Consider the following 24,214-nt stretch of genomic DNA (forward strand, 5'->3'; position numbering starts at 1 on the left):
CTTAGAGTGTTGGTCTGTGTACCAAAGGATCGAGGGTTCGATTCCCGGTCAAGGACACATACCTGGGTTACAGGTTCGATCCCCAGCCTCGGTTGGGGCTCATGTGATAAACAACCAATCAATGTGTCTCTCTCCTTCTCTTTCCCTCTCTCTCTTCCTCTCTCCTTCCCTTCCTCCCTCCCACTCTAAAAATCAATGGAAAATCTATCGTCGGGTGAGGATTAACAACAACAAAAAATTAAAAGATTTGCTTGTCCTGGGTTTAATTTAATTGGCATTCAGTACGTGGAAATGGTCTTAATGAAATGGATTCCTGTGTTAGAAATCCTTTCTCAGACCCTTGTTATCCCAGGGAGATTAGTTTATACCTCCGAGCCCCAGCAGTGGTCAGCCTGGGCTGCCTTAGAGAGTGAAATGCACCTTTGTCCCTCAGTGTTTTTGCCTCTGGGGATTCAAGTCCAGTTGAGTCTCCTTGGCTGGGGTCTTTGTCCTATGAACAGATACTCGGTTGTGTCTCATGTGTCTGCATTCACTTGTAGCTCTCGACTTGCCTGCTCAGGGCATAGTTAGGTCAGCTCCTACAAATGCATTCCGCAGAAGACTTAAAAACATCAATTGCTTCATTTGTATGCAAATAGAAAGTGGTGGATATATATTTTATACGCTTTTGTGTCAGTTCATTTAATACTTAAAGCAGTCTTTGTCTCAAAGGAGTGTGGCCTTACTGAGAAAAGGGTATGTGAATGCTACATTTATTCCTGGAGCAGGGGGATTGTTTACATCACGTCTGGACTTTTGTCTAATTGGGTAGATAATTCTGTTACACCAGAAGTCTGCATAGATAAAGAAGTCTACATAGGCACTGTTCTGTGTCTTACTATACACTTTGAATTTTTGCCAACAGAGAAATAAGTATTTGAACTGTAGTTAACTGTGGAGCAAGAGTGTAATGGTTAAAAGGAGGCAGATTAGCCTGGCTGGTGTGGCTCAGTGGTTGAGCATCGACCTGTGAACCAGGAGGTCACAGTTTGATTCCTGGTTGGGACACATGCCCGGGTTGCGGGCCCAATCCCCAGTGGGGAGCGTGCAGGAGGCAGCCGATTAATGATTCTCACCGATATTTCTATCTCCCTCTCCCTCTCCTCTGAAATCAATAAAAATATATTTAAAAGGGGGGAAAAAAGGCGGATTAAAAACAGCACATTGAATTCTTGGAGAGAACTGGAAAGGAAAGATCCCATGCGAGTGCCAGTCCATTCTAGCTCTGCCCTCCCTGGAAATGGATTACGATTGTACATGATGTGCCTGTTTGTTGTTCTCAGTTGCATGTTCAAGACCTGCCTGTCACCAGGAGGAAGTGTTTGTAGTCAGCAGAGTTGAATTCAAGAAGAAATGCTATAAATAGCAGAGTGAACTGTCTGCAGACAGGAAGGGCAGTTGTGATAGAGATGGCAGGCGTAGAAACATGGCATCTCAGACCGTGAATCATGAACAGACCATGGGTTAGACCAGGGGTGGGCAAACTTTTTGACTCGAGGGCCACAATGGGTTCTTAAACTGGACCGGAGGGCCGGAACAAAAGCATGGATGGAGTGTTTGTGTGAACTAATATAAATTCAAAGTAAACATCATTACATAAAAGGGTACGGTCTTTTTTTTTTTTTTTTTTTTTAGTTTTATTCATTTCAAATGGGCCGGATCCGGCCCGCGGGCCGTAGTTTGCCCACGGCTGGTGTAAGCTGTCAAGACGACCGGAATCAGGTGTTTTAATATCCTTTCTTCTCATCCGTTACTTTGGTGTGGGATGAAGGTATAATCTTAGACATCCTTTCTTCCCTGGGACTACAGAGGGCACAGAAGCCCTTCAGAGACCAATTCTCTCGGGGAGCAATTACTGCTTGCTGACTTCCTGAGCACTTGGTAATGGTCTGCTCTGGTTTTTAGCTGAGCTGCGGCCAGGGCAATGATTTGATAATAAGAGATCCTGATCAAATTAAAGAGCCATTTGCTTCTGGCTGATGATGTTGACAAAAGGGTTAGTGTGTGCACTGCCTGCTCTTTTTTTTTTTTTTTTTTTTAAGGTCAAAGAAATGGTAACTACAAACTAGTACAGAAGCCAAAATAACCAGCAGCAGCATCAAGTTTATTTTCTTTCACTCTTGCATTGGGAGAAGGGTCCGCTGTGTATTTGCTGCAGCCGGAACTGGCTCGTGTAGCCTCTCGGTTGGAGGACTTGAAATTGCAAGTGGGCACCTTGGGAAGGTGCCTGTATGATGAGTCTCTGACCTGCTCAGCTCTGTGACTTGGAACCAAGCACTCAGCTCTTGGTTCTCAGTGCCTGTTTCTCACACATACGCATGCTCACATTTGCATGTTTTTTTAAGACAACTTTTGCTTAGCTGGCTGTCATAGTGAATGTCGTTTGTACGGTGGTTCTTTGACTCTGAGAATAGGATGGGATTGCTCTCCATGTGAGTGTTAGAAAAGGATTTGGAGTATATCCCACCCGCAGTGTTTAGAAAAGCAGACAAGAAGGGGCATGAAATACTCCCTGGTGTGCCGCTGGCTTGGTCCATCTAAGTCAGAGCTTGCAGGCACCTGGGAGCGCTGTGGGCAGTGGTGGTGACAGGCAGAGCGGGTGGGCAGGGTTACCATTGCCCCGCCTGGCCTGGGAGCGCGCCTGTGCACAGCTCCCCGGGAGCTCAGGGACCACGTGGAGACTGTGATTGGTCTCTAGACCACACCTAGTTGGTGAGTGCAGCTGCTGCCTGAGAATCCCGCAGCTCTGCCGGACCGCTGGAGTGCACACACGCCACCTTCGGACACCAGATCGGAGAGAAAGCTCTGAGCTGCCACCTCGGCGTCTGAAAACTTGGCTAAGTGAGTGAAATGAGGAGAGGGAAGCTAGTGGGGCGCTGAGGGGAGTTCCTGGGCAGGGCAGCAGTGGAGTCAAGAGCTGGTTGGTGATGGTCACCATCTGATTCCATCTGTGGTGGGAGAGCAGTGGGGCTGGAGCACGATGGACAGGAGCACGATGGGGAAGGAGATGAGCCCAGAATCATATTGAGAGCCACCTCCTGGCACTCCTGCAGTCCCGGCGGCCAGAGGGCTAGCATGCGGACCACAGCAAAGATCTCAGATCTGCTACTGACCCGCTGGGGCCAGGGGGCTACAGTGGGGGCCTGCGGCCTTCCCTCCCCAGGTGGGCCTCCTCTTTCCCTCCCGAGCAGCAGATGGCTTGAGCTGCAGCTGAGCGGTGGGGAAAGAAAGCTTTACTCCATCAGCCCATTAGCAGCACTCGCAACATTAAAAATGCAGGAGGTGGATGGGAGGAGCGGCAGGGGAGGGACTCACGCAGCAGCGGAGCTGGGAACCGCTAGGCTGCTCTGCCGTCCAAGCCCAGATCCTGACGGGGAACTTTTGGTTTAAAAGAATGAGCATCCAGGCGGTGGTGAGGCCAACATCGGCGCTTTGGGCTTCTTGGCCTTAGGGCGGTGTTCACCCAGGAGGGCGGGACCTCACCCAGCCACCTGCGTCCACTAGTGTCCGCTGGAGGCTGGCCGCGGGCGGAACCGGCGCTCTGCATACTCAGGGTCTCCCGGCTGCCCGTGCCCGCAGGTCTTCGGGCCTCCGGCGCAGGGCGATGCCGGCCTCGTCCACCATCCACGTGCTGCAGCTGCTGCGGGAGCTGCTGGCCTTCGTGCTCCTCAGCTACACGGTGCTCCTGGGCGCGCTGCTGCTGGCCGGCTGGACCACCTACTTCCTGGTGCTGAAGTGACAGCGCCTCCGCGCGGCTCCCCGCCCCTCCCAGCCTCCTCGCTCCCGGGCCGGGGTCCAGCCACGCGTCACCACGGCCGGCTTCGCCCCGCCCACCCCGTGCCCTCAGGCCAGGGCCCGGCCCGCCCCGCGCGGAAGCTCCGGCGGTTGGGTACCCGGCGCGACCGTTACAGCCGTTTCCCTAAACCCCGCCCCTTCTCCGCCTACCCAATCACGACGGCTCCCTGGGGCTGGGGCGTGGTCATGGGGCCAGGCCCTCTGGAGTGGAGGCCGCGCCCCGCCCCCCCGCTCACGAAGCTTCGTCACTTCCGGCGTGTGCGTCTGGCGTCCGCGGGCCGAGGGATGGCGGCTCTGAGGAGTTGGCTGTCGCGGAGCGTCTCCTCCTTCTTCAGGTACCGCCGCGGAGTAGGTGTGGGGGGGCGGGACGGGAGACGAAGAGGCGACGGAGAGCGCTCGGGGGGGGCGCTGCCCCGGGCTTTTGGTGGGGGGGCCTTTCCCTCCTGGGCCCCGCCCCTCTCTTTGGCCCGAGGACGCCCCCGCCCCGGGGGGGCCGGGTTTTTTTCCCCCAATGGGGGGGGTTTTCCGTTAATCCCTTTTTGGAAAAGGGGGCCCCCGGGCCTCCCCCGTTTTCTCCCAGGGGCCGGCTCCCCCCGGCCCGGGATTCCCTCTGTTTTTAAAAAGACGGGCCGGGAGGGAGAAACCTTTCCCCCGGCAAAAGGGCCCGGGAATTCGAAAAGACCCGGAGGCCCAGTGGGGTTCGGCCGAGGGTTTTCCGACCCTACCCCCCGGGGGCCTTGGTTTTAAGTTTTAAAAAAGCTTAGACAGCCCCACCTGGCCCCTTTAAGTCCAGCCCCCCCTTCGGCTTGCTTTCCCCCCCCGGAGGTTCAAGACTGGGGGGAGCCGGGGGGGGGGCTTCAGCCAGTCCCGGGCTTCCCAGCCCAGCGCGCCCCGCCGCCCGCAAGGCAAGGCCGACCCCACACCTGCCCGTAGGTTCCTGCGAAGCCGCAGTGGGAGTTCCGCCCCCGTGAGTGAGTCGCGGGGTCCCGTACAGATTGGTGGGTGTGACCTCTGGCCCAGCCGGTGGCTCAGTGGTTAAGCATTGACCTATGAACCAGGAAGTCGCAGATTCCTGGTCAGGGCTCAGGCCTGGGTTGCGGCTCGATCCCCAGTGTGGGGTGTGCAGGAAGCAGCCCGTCAATGGTTCTCTCTCATCACTGATGTTTCTATCCCTGTCTCCCTCTCCCTTCCTCTCTGAAATCAATAAAAACGTTAAAAAAATAGATGTGACCTCTGTGCCTAGATACAGACGGAGTGTTCCTGCCGAGGCCAGCTTCAGGAGGCGCTGTTTCTCGGAGTTGGTAAGACCATGGCACAAAGCGGTGGCCGTGGGCGTCGGTGTGACCCTGTGTGCAGTTCCCATCGCGCAGGTAAGGCCCGTGTGTCCTGGGGCAGCGCGTCCTCGCACAGCAGCTCTCATAGTTCTACCAGCGCTCGTGAGCTCGCGCTCTCTCACACAGATGCACACGCACACACACAGCAGGGTGTACTCTCCACCGTGCCCGCGTCTTCAGAGCTGACCAAACATTAATATTCCCATTTTGGTTTCCTCTTTTTGTAGGAACAGTTTCTGAAGTTGTCAAATTGTATAAGGAGGGAAAAGAGAAGTAAGAGTATATATTACAGTCTATCACCGAAATAGTCTTTCGTTTAACAAAAATGTCTTGAGCGTTTTTTGTGTACCGTACACACTGGAGAGAAGAAAGGGGAGAAAATGAACAGAGATAAAATGCCAGGTGGCCCTGGCTAGTGTCGCTCAGTGGGTTGAGCATCACAGGTTTGATTCACAGTCAGGGTGTGTTCTGTTTTATTTTTTTCTCAACCCCCCTTTTTTTCTCCCTTTCTCTCAAATCAATAAAAAACATCTTTTTTAAAAAAAGCCAGGTGATAAGTGCTGTGCAGAAAACAAATAGGGGGAGCGATAGGAAGTGCTGGATCGAGTTATGTTTTAGATAGGGTGTCCACTCTGATGACGTGGTAGTTAAGTAGAGAGCAGAACAAACTTTATAGTATAGTTTGATATCGGAGCATGCGAGAGTGAGCCATACAATATTTTGGGGAAGACTTTCTAGGCAGAAGGAACCCAAGTGCAAAGGTAGAAGCATAATACCCTCAAGGTCCAGCCATGTTGTTGCAAATGGCAAGATTTCCTTCTTTCATATTGCTGAATAATATTCCATTGTGTGTGTGTGTGTACATACACATACATACCACATCTTTATCCATTCATCTATCCCTGGACACCTAGGCTGCTTCTGTATCTTGGCTACTGTAAATGAACATAGAATGCATATATCTTTTTTTAAAAAATATATTTTTATTGCTTTCAGAGAGGAAGGGAGGGGGAGAGAGAGAGAGAGAGATAGAAACATCAGTGATGAGAGAATCATTGATTGGCTGCCTCCTGCATGCCTCCCACTGGGGATTGAGTCTGCAACCTAGGCTCTATCCACTGAGCCAACCCAGCCAGGGCTATATCTTTTTTAATTAGTGATTTTGTTTTCAGATAAATACCCAGAAGTGGAATTGCTGGATCGTATGGCAGTTCTATTTTTAATTTTGGGGGGAAACTCCGTATTATTTTCCATAGCGGCTCCACTAATTTCCAATCCCACCAGCAGCGCATGAGGGCTCCCTTTTCTCCACATCCTGGTCAGCACTTGTTGATTTGTTGATAAGAGCTAATAGCCATTCTGACAGGTGTGAGGTGATCATTGTGGTTTTAGTTTGCATTTCTGTGGTGATTAGTGATGTTGAACATCTTTTCATGTGTGTTGGCCATCTTGGGGAAAATATCTGTTCAAGTCCTGACATGTTTTAATTTTTTATTTTAGCGGGGAGGGGGGTGTTATATGAGTTCTTTATATATTTTAGATGTTAAACCTTTATTAGATGTATCATTTGTGAATATCTTCTCGCATTCAGCAGGTTATCTTTTCACTTTGTTGGTGGTTTCCTTTGCAAGACTTTTTGATATATTACCATTTGTTTATTTTCTCTTTTGTTACCCTGGCTTGAGGAGATATTTTCAAAAAGATATTGGTAAGAGCAATGGTCAAAGAGTTTATTGCCTGTGTTTTTCCTTCTAGGAATTTAATGGTTTCAGGTCTAACATTTATGTTTTTTACCTATTTTGAGTTTATTTTTGTATATGGTGTAAGAAAGTGGTCTATTTGTCCAGTTTTTCCAACACCACTTACTGAAGTGATTGTCTTTACCCCCACTGTATATCCTTGCTGCCTTTGTCATAGATTGACCATATAAGTGAGGTTTTATTTCTGGACTCTCTATTCCATTGTCCTGTCTTTTTTTATGCCAGTACCATACTGTGTGATTATTGTCACTTTATAGTATAGTTTAATAATCAGGGAGCATGATAGCTCCCACTTTCTCAAGATTTCTGTGGTTATTTGGGGTGTTTTGTGGTTCCATATAAATTTTAGGAATAGGTGGTCTAATTTTGAGAAGAATGCCATTGGTATTTTAATAGGGATTGCACTGAATCTGTATGTCACTTTTAGTAGTGAGGACATTATAATGATGTTAATCCTTCCATTTATTTGTGTCTTGTTCAGTATCTTACAGTTTTCAGAGTATAGGACTTTCACCTCTTTGGTTAAATTTATTCCTAGGTATATTTCTCATGCAATTGTGAATGAACTATTTTCTTAATTTCTCCTTCTGATCATTTATTATTGGTGTATAGAAACAACAGATTCCTGTATGTGGATTCTGTATCGTGCAACTTTATTGAAGTCATTTATTCTAATAATTTTTTGGAAGGAGTCTTTAGGGTTTTCCATATATAGTATTAATCTGACATAATTTTTAAAGGTGCATGTGAAACTAGGAAGACCAAGAGGAGTCTAGGCACGAGATGATGGTGCACTTGGTCTAGGCGGGAGCAGTGGAGGTGGGGAGAATAGGGTCACGTGTCGTCAGCAGAGCTTGCTGATGAGTCAGATGTGGAGTATATAACCTAGATCAGGGGTCCTCAAACTACGGCCCGCGGGCCACATGCAAATACAAATATTGTATTTGTTCCCGTTTTGTTTTTTTACTTCAAAATAAGATATGTGCAGTGTGCATAGGAATTTGTTCATAGTTTTTTTTAAAACTATAGTCCGGCCCTCCAACGGTCTGAGGGACAGTGAACTGGCCCCCTGTTTAAAAAGTTTGAGGACCCCTGACCTAGATGCTTTACAAAGGCCTAAGCAACTGAAACAATGGAGTGCCGTAGGTTTTTGGAGGAAGAAATAAAGAATTGATGGTCTGAGATATTTAGTAGACATCTAGGTGGAACTGTTAAGTAGACAGTTGATATGAAAGGTGGTACCTTATTTTTAAAATCACTGGTTATAATCTTTCAGGAAGAACTAAATAGGAAACCAGCAAATTCTACTTTAGCAAAATATTCCTGATATGTAAACATGTGTTTATCATAAGATTAATTCCATTTATTACAAGTATTTTCAGCATCCTCTGAGGCTCACTGATGAGCCCTCACCTTTTTGTGCCTCCACTTTAACTTTTGTCACTGCACATTGATGAATCTTTAACCTTAAAACCTTTACTTGAACAGCAAGCCATTTTCAGTCACAATTAGGACATTTTTGGGTTTGTCTTTCTCAGTTTGTGTACTAGTCTGGGTCACATAAGAGGAACCTCTAGTTCAGTGGTTCTCAACCTTCTGGCCCTTTAAATACAGTTCCTCATATTGTGACCCAACCAAATTATTTTCATTGCTACTTCATAACTGTAATGTTGCTACTGTTATGAATCGTCATGTAAATATCTGATATGCAGGATGGTCTTAGGTGACTCCTGTGAAAGGGTCGTTCGACCGCCAAAGGGGTCGCGACCCACAGGTTGAGAACCGCTGCTCTAGTTGTTCTGCAGGAACAGCATTTCTGTTCTTCAGCACCTGCGGCAGCTCTGCATTGTGTTAGACTCAAATCCAAGGGACTCCCGTGCCCTCCCGCCCCAGTTCCTGAACACCCCTACACACATGTTTTCTTTTCCTCATTGTGTCTTCTAACCAGATGCCTCACCACTAATCCTCGTTATCTTCAGGCCCACATCCACCTCTCCTTAAAGCCATTCCTCATCCAACAATCTCCTTTTCTGACCACTTAATGTTGTCTATTTTTATATTTGATGATAGTCCATTTGGCTCTCTCCTGAGTCCGTCAGCAGAGCCCATGGGAAGATTTAGTGTGAGGTCTGGATGTCTGTCTTTTTGGTGAAATTATATAACTTCTCTGAGCTTCCATTTCCTCATCTATTAAAAAAGAAGTGATACTATCTGAACTGGTGAAAGTGCACTGTAAAATGTAGGGCATTATGAAGACATAAGTTATCAGAACAGATCAAAATTAGCTTCTCATAAGCACAAATACTGTCATTCCTCCCTTTCTAGCCCTTCAGTGTACAGTACATAATGAATACTTATTTGATTGAATGAAATACAGATATGATAAAGTCTTGATTTGCTCCTGTATCAGAGATATTTATTGACTGCTGCTTTCAACAGGCCACACTATGTATTTACACTCTTTAGCAAGAACAGGACACTAGGTGACGGAGGGGGTTGGTTTCTTTGTTAGTTGTAGTACAGTCAGGGTTGTGCTGAGGAAGAAAAGGCAGAGTCAGGTGGTTATATTGGCTTTTCTAGCACAATCGCTGTGGTCAGAGCTCATTCTACTCAGAGTTGCCCATTTACTTTCTTCTCCACTTAATCCTCAACTCTGTGAAGCCTTTTGTAAGCTGTTCTCATTCAACACAGAAGTGATTGCTCCCATGGTCTTGATTGCATTCCTTTTTCAAGTTCTCTATAAGCTCCAGCCCTTCCCCTCCTTATCTGAAATCTTTGAGGGCAAAGAATATATCTTTATTTTCATATCCCAAGCATCTAGCACTGTGGTAATGAATGAATCATACCTTCATGAGATTTGTTGGTTATAACAACTAGCCTTTTATGAAAAGAAAACTTTGCTGTTTGCAGCAGAGACTAAAGAATAAAAGTAGGTAGAGAGCATGCTCTGGAATTATTTCTACTTATTGTCTTAAATAGCCAAAATAAAGCTTAAAAAGAAGCAGTTGATGGTGCAGTATGAGAATTATGTTTCCACCAGGCTGTCTGGGACACCTCTGCTCGTGCTTTGGAAGTTGAGTGAAAATGTTTGTGTCTTTCAGAAATCAGAGCCTCATGCTCTCAGTAACGACGCACTAATGAGGAGGGCTGTGTCTCTGGTAACAGATAGCACCTCCACCTTTCTCTCTCAGACCACGTATGCGTTGATTGAAGCCATCACAGAGTATACTAAGGTAAGCCTCGCTCATCTTTTTTTTTTTTTTTTTTTAATATATTTTATTGATTTTTTACAGAGAAGAAGGGAGAGGGATAGAGAGTTAGAAACATCGATGAGAGAGATCAATCAGCTGCCTCCTGCACACCCCCCACCGGGGATGTGCCCGCAACCAAGGTACATGCCCTTGACCGGAATCGAACCTGGGACCCCTCAGTCCGCAGGCCGACGCTCTATCCACTGAGCCAAACCGGTTCGGCAGCCTCGCTCATCTTGACCAGTGGTTAGCAACCTGGCTCACAGACCAAGCTGGTCTGGTGCCTGCTTTTGTAGTTTTATTGGAACATGGCCACCTGCTTTTGTGAGTTAACAGTTGCAATAGGCTATAGGGCCCACAAAGCCTAAAATACTTACTCTTGCCCTGATCGAAAGCACTGGTTTTTAAAAGAAAAACCTTAAATATAGCAGCGCAGTTTATAAGACGGGGGAACCAAGATGATTTGGTTCTGTTAGGGGTGAAAGGGCCCAAAGTCTACCACCAGCAGCACCAGGGGCTTCTCTGTGAGGACAGTTTGGAAACCATTGTTGTGAGCTAATAGAGTATATGGGTAATCAGAATCATTTAAAATTCTCATATCTTTATTTTCTAGCAGCTTTTTCCTGAGCCTTCTCAGTTCCCCTCTGCACTGTGCTCTCTTTCTATGTCTGAATTACTCACAAGCTTTTAAAAACACAAAAGTTGATAAGTGGAGCTCCCGCCCTGGAATAATGCCCCGACTTCCCACACCATGCGTGTCTGGGAGGCGAGGACTGAAGGCCAGTTTGCTGTAATGGGACTTTATCATCTGCAGGTGTGGGTCTCACTAATCCTACTTCATATGCCTCACTCATTTCACTCAGACTTGTTTATTCTATTTGTAGGCTGTTTACACCTTAGTTTCTCTGTACCGACAATATACAAGTTTACTCGGGAAAATGAATTCACAGGAGGAAGATGAAGTGTGGCAGGTGATTATAGGAGCCAGAGTTGAGGTAAGCAAGGAGTCAGGCATTTCTGTATGCCAGCTCCTGCCTCCTTGTGGTGTCTAACAGTCACTGTTCTCTAAATCTGCCATTTTGAATAAGTCCTTTAAATGTGCTTAAGCCCTTCATGTTTAATTTACAGATGACTTCAAAACAGCAAGAGTACCTGAGGTTGGAGAATACCTGGATGACCGCAGTCAGTCTTTCAGAGATGGCGGCGGAAGCTGCATACCACACCGGTAGGTTCCAGTTTTCACTGTGGAGGTGCCACTGGAGTTCTCTTCTGGGGGTAAAATGAGAGATTGGATTAGATGGTCTAGAGCCCATGTGGCTCTAACTTGGTGAGAAAAGGTCCCCATCTTATTTGCACAATGGGGACGACTAAACCCCTGGAGACCAAGCCAGTAGAAGCTAGATGGTCAGTATCTAGAAAACTACTGCCAACTGGAAAATTGGACTGCCTTCAAATAGTTTTTAAACATTTTATTATTTATTTTATAACCTAGATAATTTATGAATAATGTTTGTCCATTTCAGGCTTTGTGGTAAGCATTTTATAGATACTTTTAATTTAAACATCCACAGTTTCCTTAAAGTAGGACCTATTGTCATTCTCACCTCACAGGTGAATAAACTGGCGGGTGGGGGGTGGCAGAGGGGTAACTCACCCAGGATGCTGTGGCACAAGCAGCCACACTGGGGTTTAGGCCCAACGGTTGAGCATCGACCTATGAACCAGAAGGTCACAGTTTGATTCCCATTCTCTCTCTTTCTCCCTCTCTGAAATCAATAAAAGTATATATATATATTTTTTAAAAAATATTTTGAGAGAAACCTGACTGGTCCATGGTCCCAAAAAGGTAGCTCACAAATTACAGCCCAGGACCAGCTCTTATTAAGAAACTGGTATGTTAAAACACTTCTTTTTCTATTTCAGGATATCAGACTTGGGTCTCTAGCGCCAAATTTTTAAAAGGGTACAAAAAACTTTTTTTTAAAAAAGTAAAAGCAAAGCCCTAACCTGTTTGGCTCAGTGGATAGAGCATCGGCCTGTGGACTAAAGGGTCCCAGGTTCAATTCCGGTCAAGGGCATGTACCTTGGTTGCGGGCATATCCCCAGTGGGGAGTGTGCAGGAGGCAGCTGATCGATGTTTCTCTCTCATCGATGTTCCTAACTCTCTATCCTTCTCTTTTCCTCTCTGTAAAAAATCAATAAAATATATATTAAAAAAAAAGTAAAAGCAAAAAAGACTTCTTAGTTAACTAAAACCTGAGGAATCAGATTCTGAAGACAGGTCTGGCATGGTAGTGGCAGTGGAGGTGGAGTGGGACTCCCAGGCCACTCAGCCAGGCAGGCTTAAATCTAGCAGAGGAAACAGGAGAGGATGTAAGCATTATCTGAAAAAAAACAGGCATTTCCAAGATTTAAAGGGCTCACAAAGACTCTAAACAGATTCAGAATGTAAAAATCCTAAAAAGTATAGGAAAAAAGTAGATGTACTTACAAAGGAAGTATAATCAGACATCAGTCTTCTTATAAGCAACCCCAGATGCAAGGTGATAAACCAAATATCATTAAAATGTGAGCATGAAAGATATTTTCAGGCATAAAAAGACTCAAACTTTACCAAACACGTGTTTTCTGGAAAAACTCTATGAAGAAAAATTACAAGCAACTGAAATACAAGAATAATGAATAAAATTTAGTAAAACTTGTCAGAAGTTCTGAGTTTTGAACAAATTTTTATTGAACCAGTTTTTAAAAAATGAATAAATTTGGGGAAGTGGAAGCATGCTAAGCCTTCTTACCTTTTTTGGGAAGAAGAGGGACATTGGCTTATTAGATACTGCTAAACACTGCAAAGAGAATGGGGGGAAGGGACAGAAAAGCAGAGCAGTTGAGAAGAAGTGAAACCTATTAGAAAAGGCAAAGCAAAACAGAGGAACAACATCAAACATCAGTAATCACGATAAGAACATTAAATTTACTGTTATTAAATGATGCTTTAGATTATGTTAGAAATAATTTCAGCTACAACTGTTTACATAGGCACCTAAAACAAAATGGCATAGGAAAGTTGAAAGTTATAAAAAGTGAACCACAAACAAAAAGAGTGTTACCCAAAAACGCTGGCAGAGCCACGTCAGAATCAGAAAAAGGATTCAAGACAAAGCATTAAAAGGGACAGAACAATTCATGGAGAAGATACCAATCATGAGATACCTGGTATTCAGCTTTACACGCATCTCAGACTCGCTGGTCAAGACCAAAACAGTTAAAACTAAAAGGGTTGGAACAGAATGATTTTTCAAAGCTTAACCAAATATATATACTAAAAAGAACATTTTGTTTACTTTCCACACACATTCTTTTCAAACAAATAGAACGTGCACAAAAACTGATTTTGTGCCAGGTGACAAAGACTCAGCAAATTCACTCTCCTTCCCCACCAAAATTAAAAATGGAAAGTTAAATATATTTAGAACTGTGATGATAAATGCAGGATATAGCAGACCCAAGAGCTGTAAACTAATTGGCTTTAAAGAGAAATTGACATGCAAGTGTCATAAATACAAAGAACAGCAGCATGAATGACAGGTAATGTTCACTGTATGAACATTCTAAGTTACTTTTAACTTAGAACTTAGAAAAAAAGCAAAATAAATCCACACAGTGTAAGAATAAAGGAAATAAAACGTATAAGAAACCTAAAAAGAAATAGTCCAAAAGGTAAAATTTGGTTCCTTGAAAAGAATTTAAAAATAAGATTTGGCACGTGTGGCTTTTTAGTGAGCAAAAGCAACGTCAGAAAGAGCTGTTATTGTTTTGAAGGTTTTTTACATTGTATGAGAATTCCAAATTGACCCAAGAAGTAAAGAACCCCCCAAAAAAAGACCAATCACCATAAAAGTTGAAATAGTATTCAAAGATTCTGTGCCCCAAAAGTAGACACTAAGCCCAAGCTGCTTTGTGGAGAGTTTTATCTCCTCTTCTAGAAACATAATTCCTGTTACCGAAAGCGTACCAGTCATAGAAGATGATAAAAAAACCTCCTATTATAATGTATAAAGCCAGCACAGGCCTGATCTAAGACGATTAGACCAGCACCAAGACAAAAATATAGTTCAGTGTCACAAATACAGATGTAAATCAAGCATAGCTATTCACCCTCAGAATACAGTGATAATCCAGCACTGGAAAAAACTGCCAACATAATTCACTACTTGGTCATGTACAGTAAAGGTTTTTAAAAATCCACCCGTGTAATCTTCTCAATGTATGCCCCAAAAGCCTTCAGTAAAATGTGGTACCCATTTATGATGTATAAGTACAATTATGAATAGAGAGAATTTTCTTAAATGATAAAGGTTGATCCTACTTAACAGTGAAATATGAAAAGCATTTCCATCAAGGTCAGAAATGAGAGGTGGATGCCTGTTAACCACTACCTTTCAGCATTGTACCGGAGGTTTTCATTAATGCAGTAAGATAGAAAACCACCCAAATCAATAGATAATAGGTAAATATGCCTATCTCGTGATGAACTACACTAGCAACAGGTAAAAGAAATTATAGAGCTCAAAAAACATTTCTAAACAAAATTGCAAAAGACATTCAATAAATACCTTTTGTGCTATTATGTAAACTTACAGTAATATTTCTCCAAGCATTCCATATGTATATGGCCAATTTTATTGGTGGTCTCTTAATTTATCAAAAAGAAATTAGTATTTGTGTATTGAAATTAAGCATCTATTTTAAGAGCTAGGTAGCTATAAAGATTGTGGGAATTGCATGTAATAATTATAATGATAGCTGCTCATAGCTGGAGAAATATGCTAGGACTTTGACAATAAAAAGTAAAATGCACACCTGAATGTGGAATTCGAGTTCTCTGCTCTGCAGACAGAAGGCTGGCAGGGAGGACGGACTCAGATGACAAGCATGGAGCCCCGGCTTTCCTGCGTCCACTCGCACCTGCCCTGCAGGCTGCTCAGCTTAACTGTCCCATCTCTTGGCAGGAGCAGATCAGGCCTCTATAACCGCCAGGAATCACATTCAGCTGGTGAAGTCGCAGGTGCAGGAAGTGCGCCAGCTCTCCCAGAAAGCAGAAACCAAGTTGGCAGAAGCACAGACAGAAGAACTCCGTCAGAAAACACAGGAGGCGGATGACAGGGCTGAGCCGGAACAGGAGGCCTACCTGCGTGAGGATTGAGGGCCTGAGCCGCTGCGCACGTCCGCCCACTCAGCCTGGGGTCGGCCCGGCTTTCTCTGCACGGAGAGGAGGCGCAGGTCCTGCCCTGGCCCATCAGGCCAGAGGCATTTTGTGAGCTGTGAGTGCCTGACCCCTGAACCCTGGTCTCAGGCTTGTACTGGACCTGGTTCTTAGTCCGGGGCACTGCAACCTGTTTACCGTTGCACCCCACTCAGCACAGCTGCCCTCTCACCCACCCACCGATTGTTTTACTTCCTGCCCAGAGCATCTCACCAACCTGGCCAGAGGCCTTTTCTGTCATGCCCACAAGTTCAGTAGCTGTTTTAACCTCATTTCCAAACTTATTCAAATAGAAGTTAGTATTTGCTCCCTCCATAGGGATGTGAGTTTTGGGGGCGAGGGGAGCCTGTTCTCTTTGTAAGATTTCTTTTTAAGTGTTTCTAATGCCTTCTCTGACCTGGCCCCCTGGCCCTGCAAGGACAGCCCTGGCCAAGCAGCCAAAAGTCCATTCATTATTCTTAAGGGACTGAATGCAGAGTGTTTACCTGGTACTTTCAACAGGACTTACTCCAACACCTGCTTCCTGTGTCCTCCTTTCCTTTGAGTTTCTCTATTGTATCTGAAGGAGAATAATTTTTTTTGCATTTAAAAATGAAAATGTGTGTGTTTTCTGGGGTCCTCTGCAGCCTCTCACTTTCACCCTCCTCCCCCTGACTGGCAGAATGCCAAAGGGCTCCAGGAGCCCCCTGACCCTTCACCCCCCCCCCCCCCCCCATTTGCTGGGCTTTGGGAACCATTCAACACGTGTCGGTCCAGGTTAGCCAGGTTTCAGTGTTTTTAATCAAAGTCAGAAAAGTTTGGGAGGGGGTTACAAAAACTAAGCATTTCCTGTAGACCATCATGGGTCAAGTTTCAAGTTTCTCAATTTCTATGATAGGAAAATCTACACTCAATCCACTCAGCCCACCCCTCAGAGCTGGGACAAGGGGCCAGCAGCGCACTTAAGCCCCTCATCTGTCACCAGTGCCCACATGGTCCACATCTCCAGGGGGCTGAGCCGGTGCACCAGGAGGAGCCCTCTGAACAAGCAGGGGTCCAGGGGGTCCAGGGGCTGCCGTATTCCAAATGTCTTGAAGCCAGCGTGGTGCATGGGGCTCACCCCCAGCTTCCTCAGGCACATACCCACAAAGACGTCATCGATGGGGAAGAGTTCGGCCTCTTCCACGGCTGCTCGGAGGTGCTGCACGGTGGCTCTGGACATGACATACCCGCCACCCCCGGCATAGGGCGGGTAATGGCGGGCCCTGTACATGGAGGGTGGGATGAAGTACTTGACCTTGGTGTTCCTGTTGGGCAGAGCCTGGCGGATGACGTCTCCCACCAAGAGGTCCTGGGCTGGGTCCCAGCCGTCCAGGAACTCCAGGACATTGGGCACGTGGACAAAGACATCGTCATCTCCCTTTAGCATGAAGTGGGCCTGGGGACAGGCAGCCGCCGCCCAGCGCTGCAGGTGCAGCTCCTTGAGCGTCAGGTTGAAGAAGTCCTCAGTGAAGTCCCACTGGAGGATATCGTCAAACTCGCGACTCTCATAGGCCAGCAGCTGGGCAGGGGGTGCGGGTCCTGCCACCCCTAGGAGGAACACCAGCTTCAGCTGCCGGCCCCCAGCCCAGTCTCCCACCCGGCCCCACGTGCTGCGGATGGCCGCACGCCGCTCCACATGGCCAGGCTGCGACTTGATGGCCAGGAGCAGAAAGACGTCCTCGGCACAGCCTGAAGGTTCCAGCAAAATGGAGAAATTGCGGCAGTGGCGATAGGTCAAGAAGAGACGGTGCCGGCTAGGCAGGGACAGGGAGGCATTCGCCACAGTGTGGTTGGGTGGACAGTGGCTGCGGCGGGGCCCCGGGGGAGCCCAGAAGGGCTGGCGGGCGGTGGGGACCCCTGCTGGCTTGGCCTCCTTCTTCAGGAAGAGCAGGCAGCTGAGCAGCAGCACAGCGAGGCTGTACAGGACCAGCCAGCCCAGCCTGCGGAACATGGCAGGGCCTGCAAGGAAAGAGCCTGTGAGCGGGCCCAGCCTGTCCCGGGACCAGCCTCAGCCTCCACCTTCGCCTCCCTGGTCCCGAGAGCAAGTTACCCACACCCTGCACGCCTCTGGGAGTGCTTTTATTTATTCTTTTAAGCATGTCTTCTAGCTCTTTCCAGAGTCCCTCTCCCAGAGGACAGACTGAGCTCACCTGCTATGCCAGCCCTTGCCTGCCTTCTGTCAGCAGAGGGCTCTTAGGCCAACTTTCCCCCAAATGACTTGCAGCCACTTTAGAACAGGCGCCATGAGCATTTTCAGCATTTCCCAGGAAACTCGAGTACCTTGCATGCTTTAGAGGAACTGGCACAGAGCTAGTTTAGCTTCGGGTTAAATTCATTCTAAGGACTGAACATGACAATCTGGGCTCTTACATCTAAATCAAAACATTTCCAAGAGTCTGGAGTCTGCTCTGTAGGTGGCAGGCCCTGTGTTGGGGGTCTCAGCCCCAGCAGAGCAGCAGATGGAGCCACCACTGAGCACCCCCTTCAATCTGCTGAGGTGGCCTGGGTTCTTGGGTTCAACGGGGTTTTAGGGACAAAACCCACGCACAGGAGAACATGGAAGCAAGTGGGAAGCTGGAGACGGGTGCCAGGGGTGGCTCGTAGCACTTCCAGATCTGGATGTCTCAGGTGCCCAGCAATGCAAAAAGGAGGCCAAGGAGCGCTAACCAACAGGCACGTGCCCAAGTCCAGAATAGCAAAGCCAGGCCTCAAAGCCTCCTCTTCGCCACGCTGTCCTGGTCCGACAGGCCTCCCCGTCTACCCACGTTAGCCTCAGCCTATTGTCCCTGCCGCTGCACCCCCACAGAAGCTGCCTTCTCTTCCAGCTGCCAGGGGTGCGGTGGCAGGCAAGACAGGCAGGGTCCGAGCCCCCAGAGACCCTGAAAACCAGAGTGAACTTCAGACAGCGCCGGGACATGACAGCAGGGTCAGGAGGCCAGGGGCCGGGAAGGCTGTTGAATACCGCAGTTTAGAAAGCCACCTTGATAAAGGACACGGGCAAGAACTGGGTAAGGGACCAAACCACAGAGACATCTGGAGAGCGTGCACCAGGCAGAGGGGACAGTTACCTGCGCAGCCCCTGAAGCCGGAGAGCAGTGGCTGGATATGGAGGAGGAAGGGGCAGAGGTGAGGGAGGGGGCTGCGGAGGGCTCGGGCGTTACTGTGGGCGCCTGGAGAGCCACTGGAGGGTTCAGTAGAGGCAGTAAAAGAATTTACACACGTTCACTGCAGCTGCCGCTTAATGGATCCGGGAAGAGCAAGAGTGGAAACAGGAGACCAGATGAAAACTCCTTAGTGGGGGCCCAGGACGCAGCCTGGCTAGGGTGGGTGTGGCTACGGAGCGGGAGAGCTGGATGGGTTTCAGGTGGGAAATGGGTTTCAGGTGTGGCGGGCAGGCAGGCTGTTAGTGACGGGCCCCGGGGGGTCGTGTGCCAATTACGGAGCAGGTGCAAAGCAAGCGGCTTGGTGTTGTCGTGCGAGTCTCAGTAGCCGGGGCTGGACTGCGCGAGGGACCTATGACCCCTCTGCCCACCACTCTCCACGGTGCCCAAACCCTCGGCGGCCTCCACTGCCCGAGCAACAAGTCCGCACCGCAGTGACCGGCAGCTTCTGCTCCGTCCCCTCCCCACCCCCCCGCACACCTGGGAATCCCACGCCAGGGCTGCGGGCTCAGAGGCTTCCCCTCCCCACGCCTGGTTCCTAACCTGCACCCGCTCAGCGAGTGCGCGACCCCCGCTAAGTGGGTGCTGAGCCCCAGGGTGTGTCACTGTTTCTGGGATGACAGCTAACCTGACATGCCACGACGAGACAAAGAGCCAAAGCTGGTTCATTCCTCCACGCGAGTCTACAGGGCTGTTGCGGGACCGCAAAGCACGGACCAGGAGCCCGCGGTGGACACCCCTCTGGGGCTGAGCGGACGAGCAGCGGCGCCCCGCTGCGCACAAGGCACCTTTCCCCGCAGCGGGGCTCCAGGCGCCCCGGGCGGGCACGACCCGCCCCTCGCGGACCTACCTGAGCCGCGGCCGGTCAGGCGCAGGCGAGGAGTGAAGCGAGCAGCTCAGGCAGAGGCGCCGGGACCCGGAGCATCAGCCGCACGCACCTCGCTCCGCTCGGGCGGTGGGCGGGGCCCGGCCGCGGCCTCTTTTGTGCGGACCACGCCCACCAGTGGGCGGGGCTTCTGGGCGGGCCCCCTCCCACCTGGGTCTCCAGGGCCCAGGCGCCCCCGCGGGCAGGAGAAGCCGCCCCGCTCCCGCAGCGCCCGGCTCCCCGACGCGGGCAGACAGACGCGGGGCTGCGGTCGTCAGAACCACCTTTAATGCGGCTACACGACCAGGGTCCGCAGCGCCTCCTCGGCCGAGCGGCACTGGTTCACCTGGATCTGCACCTCCACCGTCAGGGGCTCGGGGTGGTAGTCGCTCTCGTAGCCTGCGGAGGAGACCAGCAGGGAGTCCGCAGGCCGAGCGGCGGGTTCTCGGCCGCCCTGGCCGGGCTCCTGACGCCCCGAACGCAAACCCGTCCTCGCGTCCGAGGGAGCCCGCCTCGGACTCGGACTCGGCCTCGGCCTCCGGGTAAAAGTCACGCTGCACTAGGGACCACCGCACTGACGAGACTGTGCTATTCAGACGCGAGTATTTGGTAGATATTTTCTCTAAAAAAGTGAATGAAGTAAACCTGGCGCTTCAGGGACAACAACTGGAAGCATTTTGATAAATAAAGTTGTAGCTCTTGAGCTTTCAAATAGAAACCAGAACTTTGGAACATTGTATCTGCCACCATGAACTTCGTTTTCCAACACTCAGGACTGCTCTCCTGATAGGGGTGGTGACGGGGGAATGTGATGTTTTGGAAATTGTGTGAAATGTGTCCACACTTGGAAGATCGGCATAACTCAGTGACCCAGTTTTTACAAAAACCCAGCGTCTGGTGTTGGGAACTGTGCATGGGTGAGAGCCGTGCAAAATGCAGGGTCGCCCAAAGGATTTTAATGCAGTTGATTGTGAAGACATTCCTTCGTAGACTCAGCGTTCACCTTGAACTGACCCTCACAAACCTACCAGCGGGCATATTTGATGTCATGTCAGAGGAGGATACCCGCAGTCAACAGAAAGCCTACACTACACTCCTCCTTTCCAGGCACATGTCCACGTGAGGCTGGACTTCCTCACACACCTCAGCACTTCCCAGGGACCACAGGGGCAGCCATGTGTTGCCAGGTGTTAAAGAGATTTGCAAAAATGTAAACAAAATCCTGAGATTAGAACCCTGAGGGAAGAACCACCAAATAAGACTCGCACAGATAATTTCAAGATCAACCTCACCCCACAGCTCTATCACCACTCACAAGTCAAGATTTGCATGGTCTTGAAGTCCAGCAGTATAAATCCTTTTGTGCTTTTTCTAACCCCCTGCCCCCATGATGTATTTTATTTTTTCTTTGTGCTTTTTCAAAGTTGTTTTGCCGACCCTATGTCCTTTGCATTTTCATATGCATTTTAGAATCAGATTTCTATTTTTTTTAATCCCTCTAGGATTATGACTGAAATGGCATTGACTCTACAGATCAATTTGAGAAAATCCGACATCTTAATATTCAATCTCCTAATCCATGGACAAGTGTACTTACCTTATACTTTTTTTCATTGAGAAAATTCATGCACCAGGTGAGGACACATGAGAAGGGCCTGGCTGTTAACCAGGAAGAGCCCCTTACCTGGCAAGGCTGGCATCTTGTTCTTGGCCTTCCCTGGCTCCAAAGCTGCGAGAAAGAAATGCCTATTGTTTATGAGCTGCCCGGCTATGGTGCCCGGTTATCGCAGCCCCGATGGGTGAATACAGGTCCTCAGTACAGACTCCCTGCCCTCGGTCACCGTCGTCGGCTCTTACCTTTTTTAGCTTTCTTAGTCTTAGAATCCTGAGAGAAGAACCACCAAATAAGACGCTCACAGAGTGGGGGGTGCAGATTCCAGTGCGTCTTGTGGGCGGCTCCCCCCTGCCAGGCCTCTCCTGGCACGGAGGCAGGGCAGGGTCTCCTAGGGAGGAGGGGGCCACCTGCCCCCTTGCCCCACGACCCCACTGGCCGTCCTATGCCTTCCAAGGCCTTGCCAACGCTGGGGCTTCTTGAGGGGGCTTGGGGCCTCCTCCCCCAGCCTGCCACCCCTACCCTCCCACGACCTGGCCCCACTGGCCTTGCTTCCCAGCACTATTTCTGTGGGGAGGGTGTGGCAGGGGCCCACGGTACCCTGAGAAATGTCAGCCTGTCGGATTCCAAGGTGCGGATCACCCCAAACGTGCACAGGGTGGACACGAGTGGATCCCCCGCCAGCAGGGGCTCCAGGACCACCAGGCCGCTGCCCAGCACCCGCAGGATGGGGGGATCCTGGCGAAGCTCCTTGGAGACCCCTCTCTTCTTCTTGGCCCCCTTCTGTTCCTGGGGGAGAGGCTGGGAGGGTGACAGGGCCCGGCCGGGATGTGCCCAGTGCCCATGGCCACTGCCCAGGGTCAGGGGTACCTTCTCTTTCTCCCCTTTGGCAGCCTTGTCTTTCCCATCTTTCCCTTTCTTGTCTTTCTCCTCTTTCTCTTTCTCCTCTTTCTCTTTCTTCTCTTTCTCCTTCTCCCCTTTTCCCTTGGCAGGCAAGGAACTGTCGACAGGAGGTGGCACCACGGGCCAGGAGAGAATCTAGGGGACAGCAAGGCGGCCGCGAGGGAACATGGGCCACGCTGAGGCCGGCTGGGGTCTTTCTGGAAAGGAGCTGAGACCACGCAAACTGGGGAGCTGGGCCGGACAGAAAATGCACAGGAAGGGGCACCGGCCTCCAGGGGGACCCCACCTTCTCCTCCACGATGGTCACGGTCGTCCCTGCCAGCAGGAAGGCCTTGAGCGGCACCAGGTCCCGGAGCGTATGCTGCATCTCATAGTTGCAGGGGATGACGTCAGCCCAGGGCTTGCGGACGGTGCTGAAGAGGACTGTCCTGGGGTGGGGGTGGGAGACACCCAGGCGTCATCGCGGGCCAGGGACAAGGCTGCGGGCACCGCAAGGAGACGGCGTGGGGCGACCCCTACCAGGCAAGCGGGGGGCCAAGAGTAGGAAGGGACCGGCACCATGAGGAAGTGGGGGCACACTCTGCATGGGGGCTTCCCTTCAGGGGTGACGGTGGATGGAAGGAAACCAGCAACGAAGCAGAACTTTTAAAAACTTCAGCAAATCCCGGGCCGGCCTGGCTCAGTGGCTGAGCATCAACCTATGAACCAGGAGGTCACGGTTCGATTCCCAGTCAGGGTACATGCCTGGGCTGCAGGCTCGATCCCCAGTGTGGGGCGTGCAGGAAGCAGCCGATTGATGGTTCTCTCTCATCACTGATGTTTCTCTCTCCCTTCCTCTCTCTGAAATCAATAAAACATATATGTGTGTACACACACACACACACACACACATATATATTTATATTTATATAATAAAGTTATGGACTGAAATACAGTAGAAGTTAAGTCCAATGAAGCAATTCAGCCCAGAGCTTGAAACCGTGTGAGGTAACTATGCAAAGACACATGTCAGAAGGGAAACGTAGAAATAAATGGAGGAGACGTGACAACAACTGATCTGTGCTACCAACAGACAGACTCTGACAAACGTCAACTGTACTCCCAGGGGGAACCTATTCGTCAGCGCTGGAACCGCACACACGCCCACTCCTCCTGCTAAAACCCTGGAAGCGCAGGCGGCAGGACAACACGAAGAGCCGCTGGGAGCAGCAGCCACCTCCCCACGCCGGTCTGCGGCCCCTCCGGGCAGCGGCCTTCCACCTGCTGCCGGTCCCACCTCCATCCTTGCTCCTCGCTGTCGCGGGGCAGGGATCCCCCCGCCCCCCACTTCTCCGGAGCCGCCCACTCCCGAACGCGGGGTGAGACTCCATCATCCCCCCCGGCCACACCCACGGGCGCCTGTTCAGGGTCGTTCAGGACGCTCTGCAGCGCAGGGGATGCCTTAGGTCAGTGATGGCGAACCTGACACGCGTGTCAGAGGTGACACGCGAACTCATTTTTTTGGTTGATTTTTCTTTTTAAATGGCATTTAAATATATAAAATAAATATCAAAAATATAAATCTTTGTTTTACTATGGTTGCAAATATCAAAAAATTTCTGTATGTGACACGGCACCAGAGTTAAGTTGGGGTTTTTTAAAATGCTGACACGCTGAGCTCAGAAGGTTCGCCATCACTGCTAGGCGGTGGGATTATTTGTGGCTCTTACTTGTTTTTATGAATCTTCCCAAAAATTACAACAAGGACCGTGGAGCAGGCTGGGACCCTGTGTCCCGCCAGCGGGGCCGCCGGCCGGAGGGTGCCCCCCCCCCCCCCCCAGCCTGCGTCAAAGCCTCAACACTGAGCGAGAGCCGACTCCGTCCTCACAAGATTCTTCACCAGAAAGGCCTTCGGCCCCAGGGACACGGCGACACGGGCTGGCAGGTCCCCGGGGGTCGGAGCCAGATCAGCTCTGGGCGAACCACAGCGCTGCCACTCGAGGGGTCCGGATGGCGCCCCCCAGCCCCGTGCGCCCGGCCCCCTTACCCCGGCGACGGGCAGAGCCGCAGGTCCATCCTCGGCCGCAGCTGCGCCAGCTCCTCCGCGGAGCCCAAGGACCCCGGCAGCGACAGCGACCCGCCCGACACCCCCGACTCCAGCTCCACCGACTGCGACGCGGACGAGGGCGCGGACTCGGCGGAGTCTTCGGCCTCCTCGGAGGTGTCGGGGG

General features: G+C 49.8%; 3 protein-coding genes across 5 annotated transcripts in view; 1 reads left to right on the forward strand and 2 right to left on the reverse strand.

Moving 5' to 3' along the window:
- The first annotated feature begins 4,060 nt into the window (after window positions 1-4,060).
- On the forward strand, window positions 4,061-16,034 carry DIABLO (diablo IAP-binding mitochondrial protein). 3 transcript variants are annotated; one of them, XM_006103829.3, is made up of 6 exons: window positions 4,061-4,169; window positions 5,078-5,204; window positions 10,030-10,161; window positions 11,064-11,174; window positions 11,308-11,404; window positions 15,189-16,034. In XM_006103829.3, the coding sequence occupies exons 1-6, from the start codon at window positions 4,120-4,122 to the stop codon at window positions 15,380-15,382; spliced, it is 711 nt and encodes a 236-aa protein (XP_006103891.2). In that variant the 5' UTR covers window positions 4,061-4,119; the 3' UTR covers window positions 15,383-16,034. The 3 variants fall into 3 exon arrangements, with proteins under 3 accessions (XP_006103891.2, XP_014301669.1, XP_014301670.1); XM_014446183.1 differs by having other exon boundaries at window positions 4,083-4,169; window positions 5,059-5,204; XM_014446184.2 differs by lacking the exon at window positions 5,078-5,204 and having other exon boundaries at window positions 4,085-4,169.
- A 170-nt stretch (window positions 16,035-16,204) lies between these two features.
- B3GNT4 (UDP-GlcNAc:betaGal beta-1,3-N-acetylglucosaminyltransferase 4) lies at window positions 16,205-19,057 on the reverse strand. Its single transcript, XM_023745060.1, has one exon. It carries the CDS (start codon window positions 17,412-17,414, stop codon window positions 16,353-16,355), a length of 1,062 nt encoding a protein of 353 aa, XP_023600828.1. The 5' UTR covers window positions 17,415-19,057; the 3' UTR covers window positions 16,205-16,352.
- A 714-nt stretch (window positions 19,058-19,771) lies between these two features.
- LRRC43 (leucine rich repeat containing 43) overlaps window positions 19,772-24,214 on the reverse strand; it is a 14,367-nt gene continuing 9,924 nt past the window's right edge. The window contains exons 6-12 of the mRNA XM_023745039.1: window positions 24,031-24,187; window positions 22,291-22,432; window positions 21,972-22,139; window positions 21,702-21,890; window positions 21,347-21,662; window positions 21,174-21,218; window positions 19,772-19,888 (exon numbers count right to left, since the gene is read on the reverse strand). Coding sequence (XP_023600807.1) covers window positions 19,785-19,888; window positions 21,174-21,218; window positions 21,347-21,662; window positions 21,702-21,890; window positions 21,972-22,139; window positions 22,291-22,432; window positions 24,031-24,187 — 1,121 coding nt within the window. The 3' untranslated portion in view covers window positions 19,772-19,784. The remainder of the gene's footprint in view (window positions 19,889-21,173; window positions 21,219-21,346; window positions 21,663-21,701; window positions 21,891-21,971; window positions 22,140-22,290; window positions 22,433-24,030; window positions 24,188-24,214) is intronic.

Source organism: Myotis lucifugus, unplaced genomic scaffold, assembly GCF_000147115.1.
Source record: "Myotis lucifugus unplaced genomic scaffold, Myoluc2.0 scaffold_511, whole genome shotgun sequence".
NCBI classification, from domain to species: Eukaryota; Metazoa; Chordata; class Mammalia; order Chiroptera; family Vespertilionidae; genus Myotis; species Myotis lucifugus.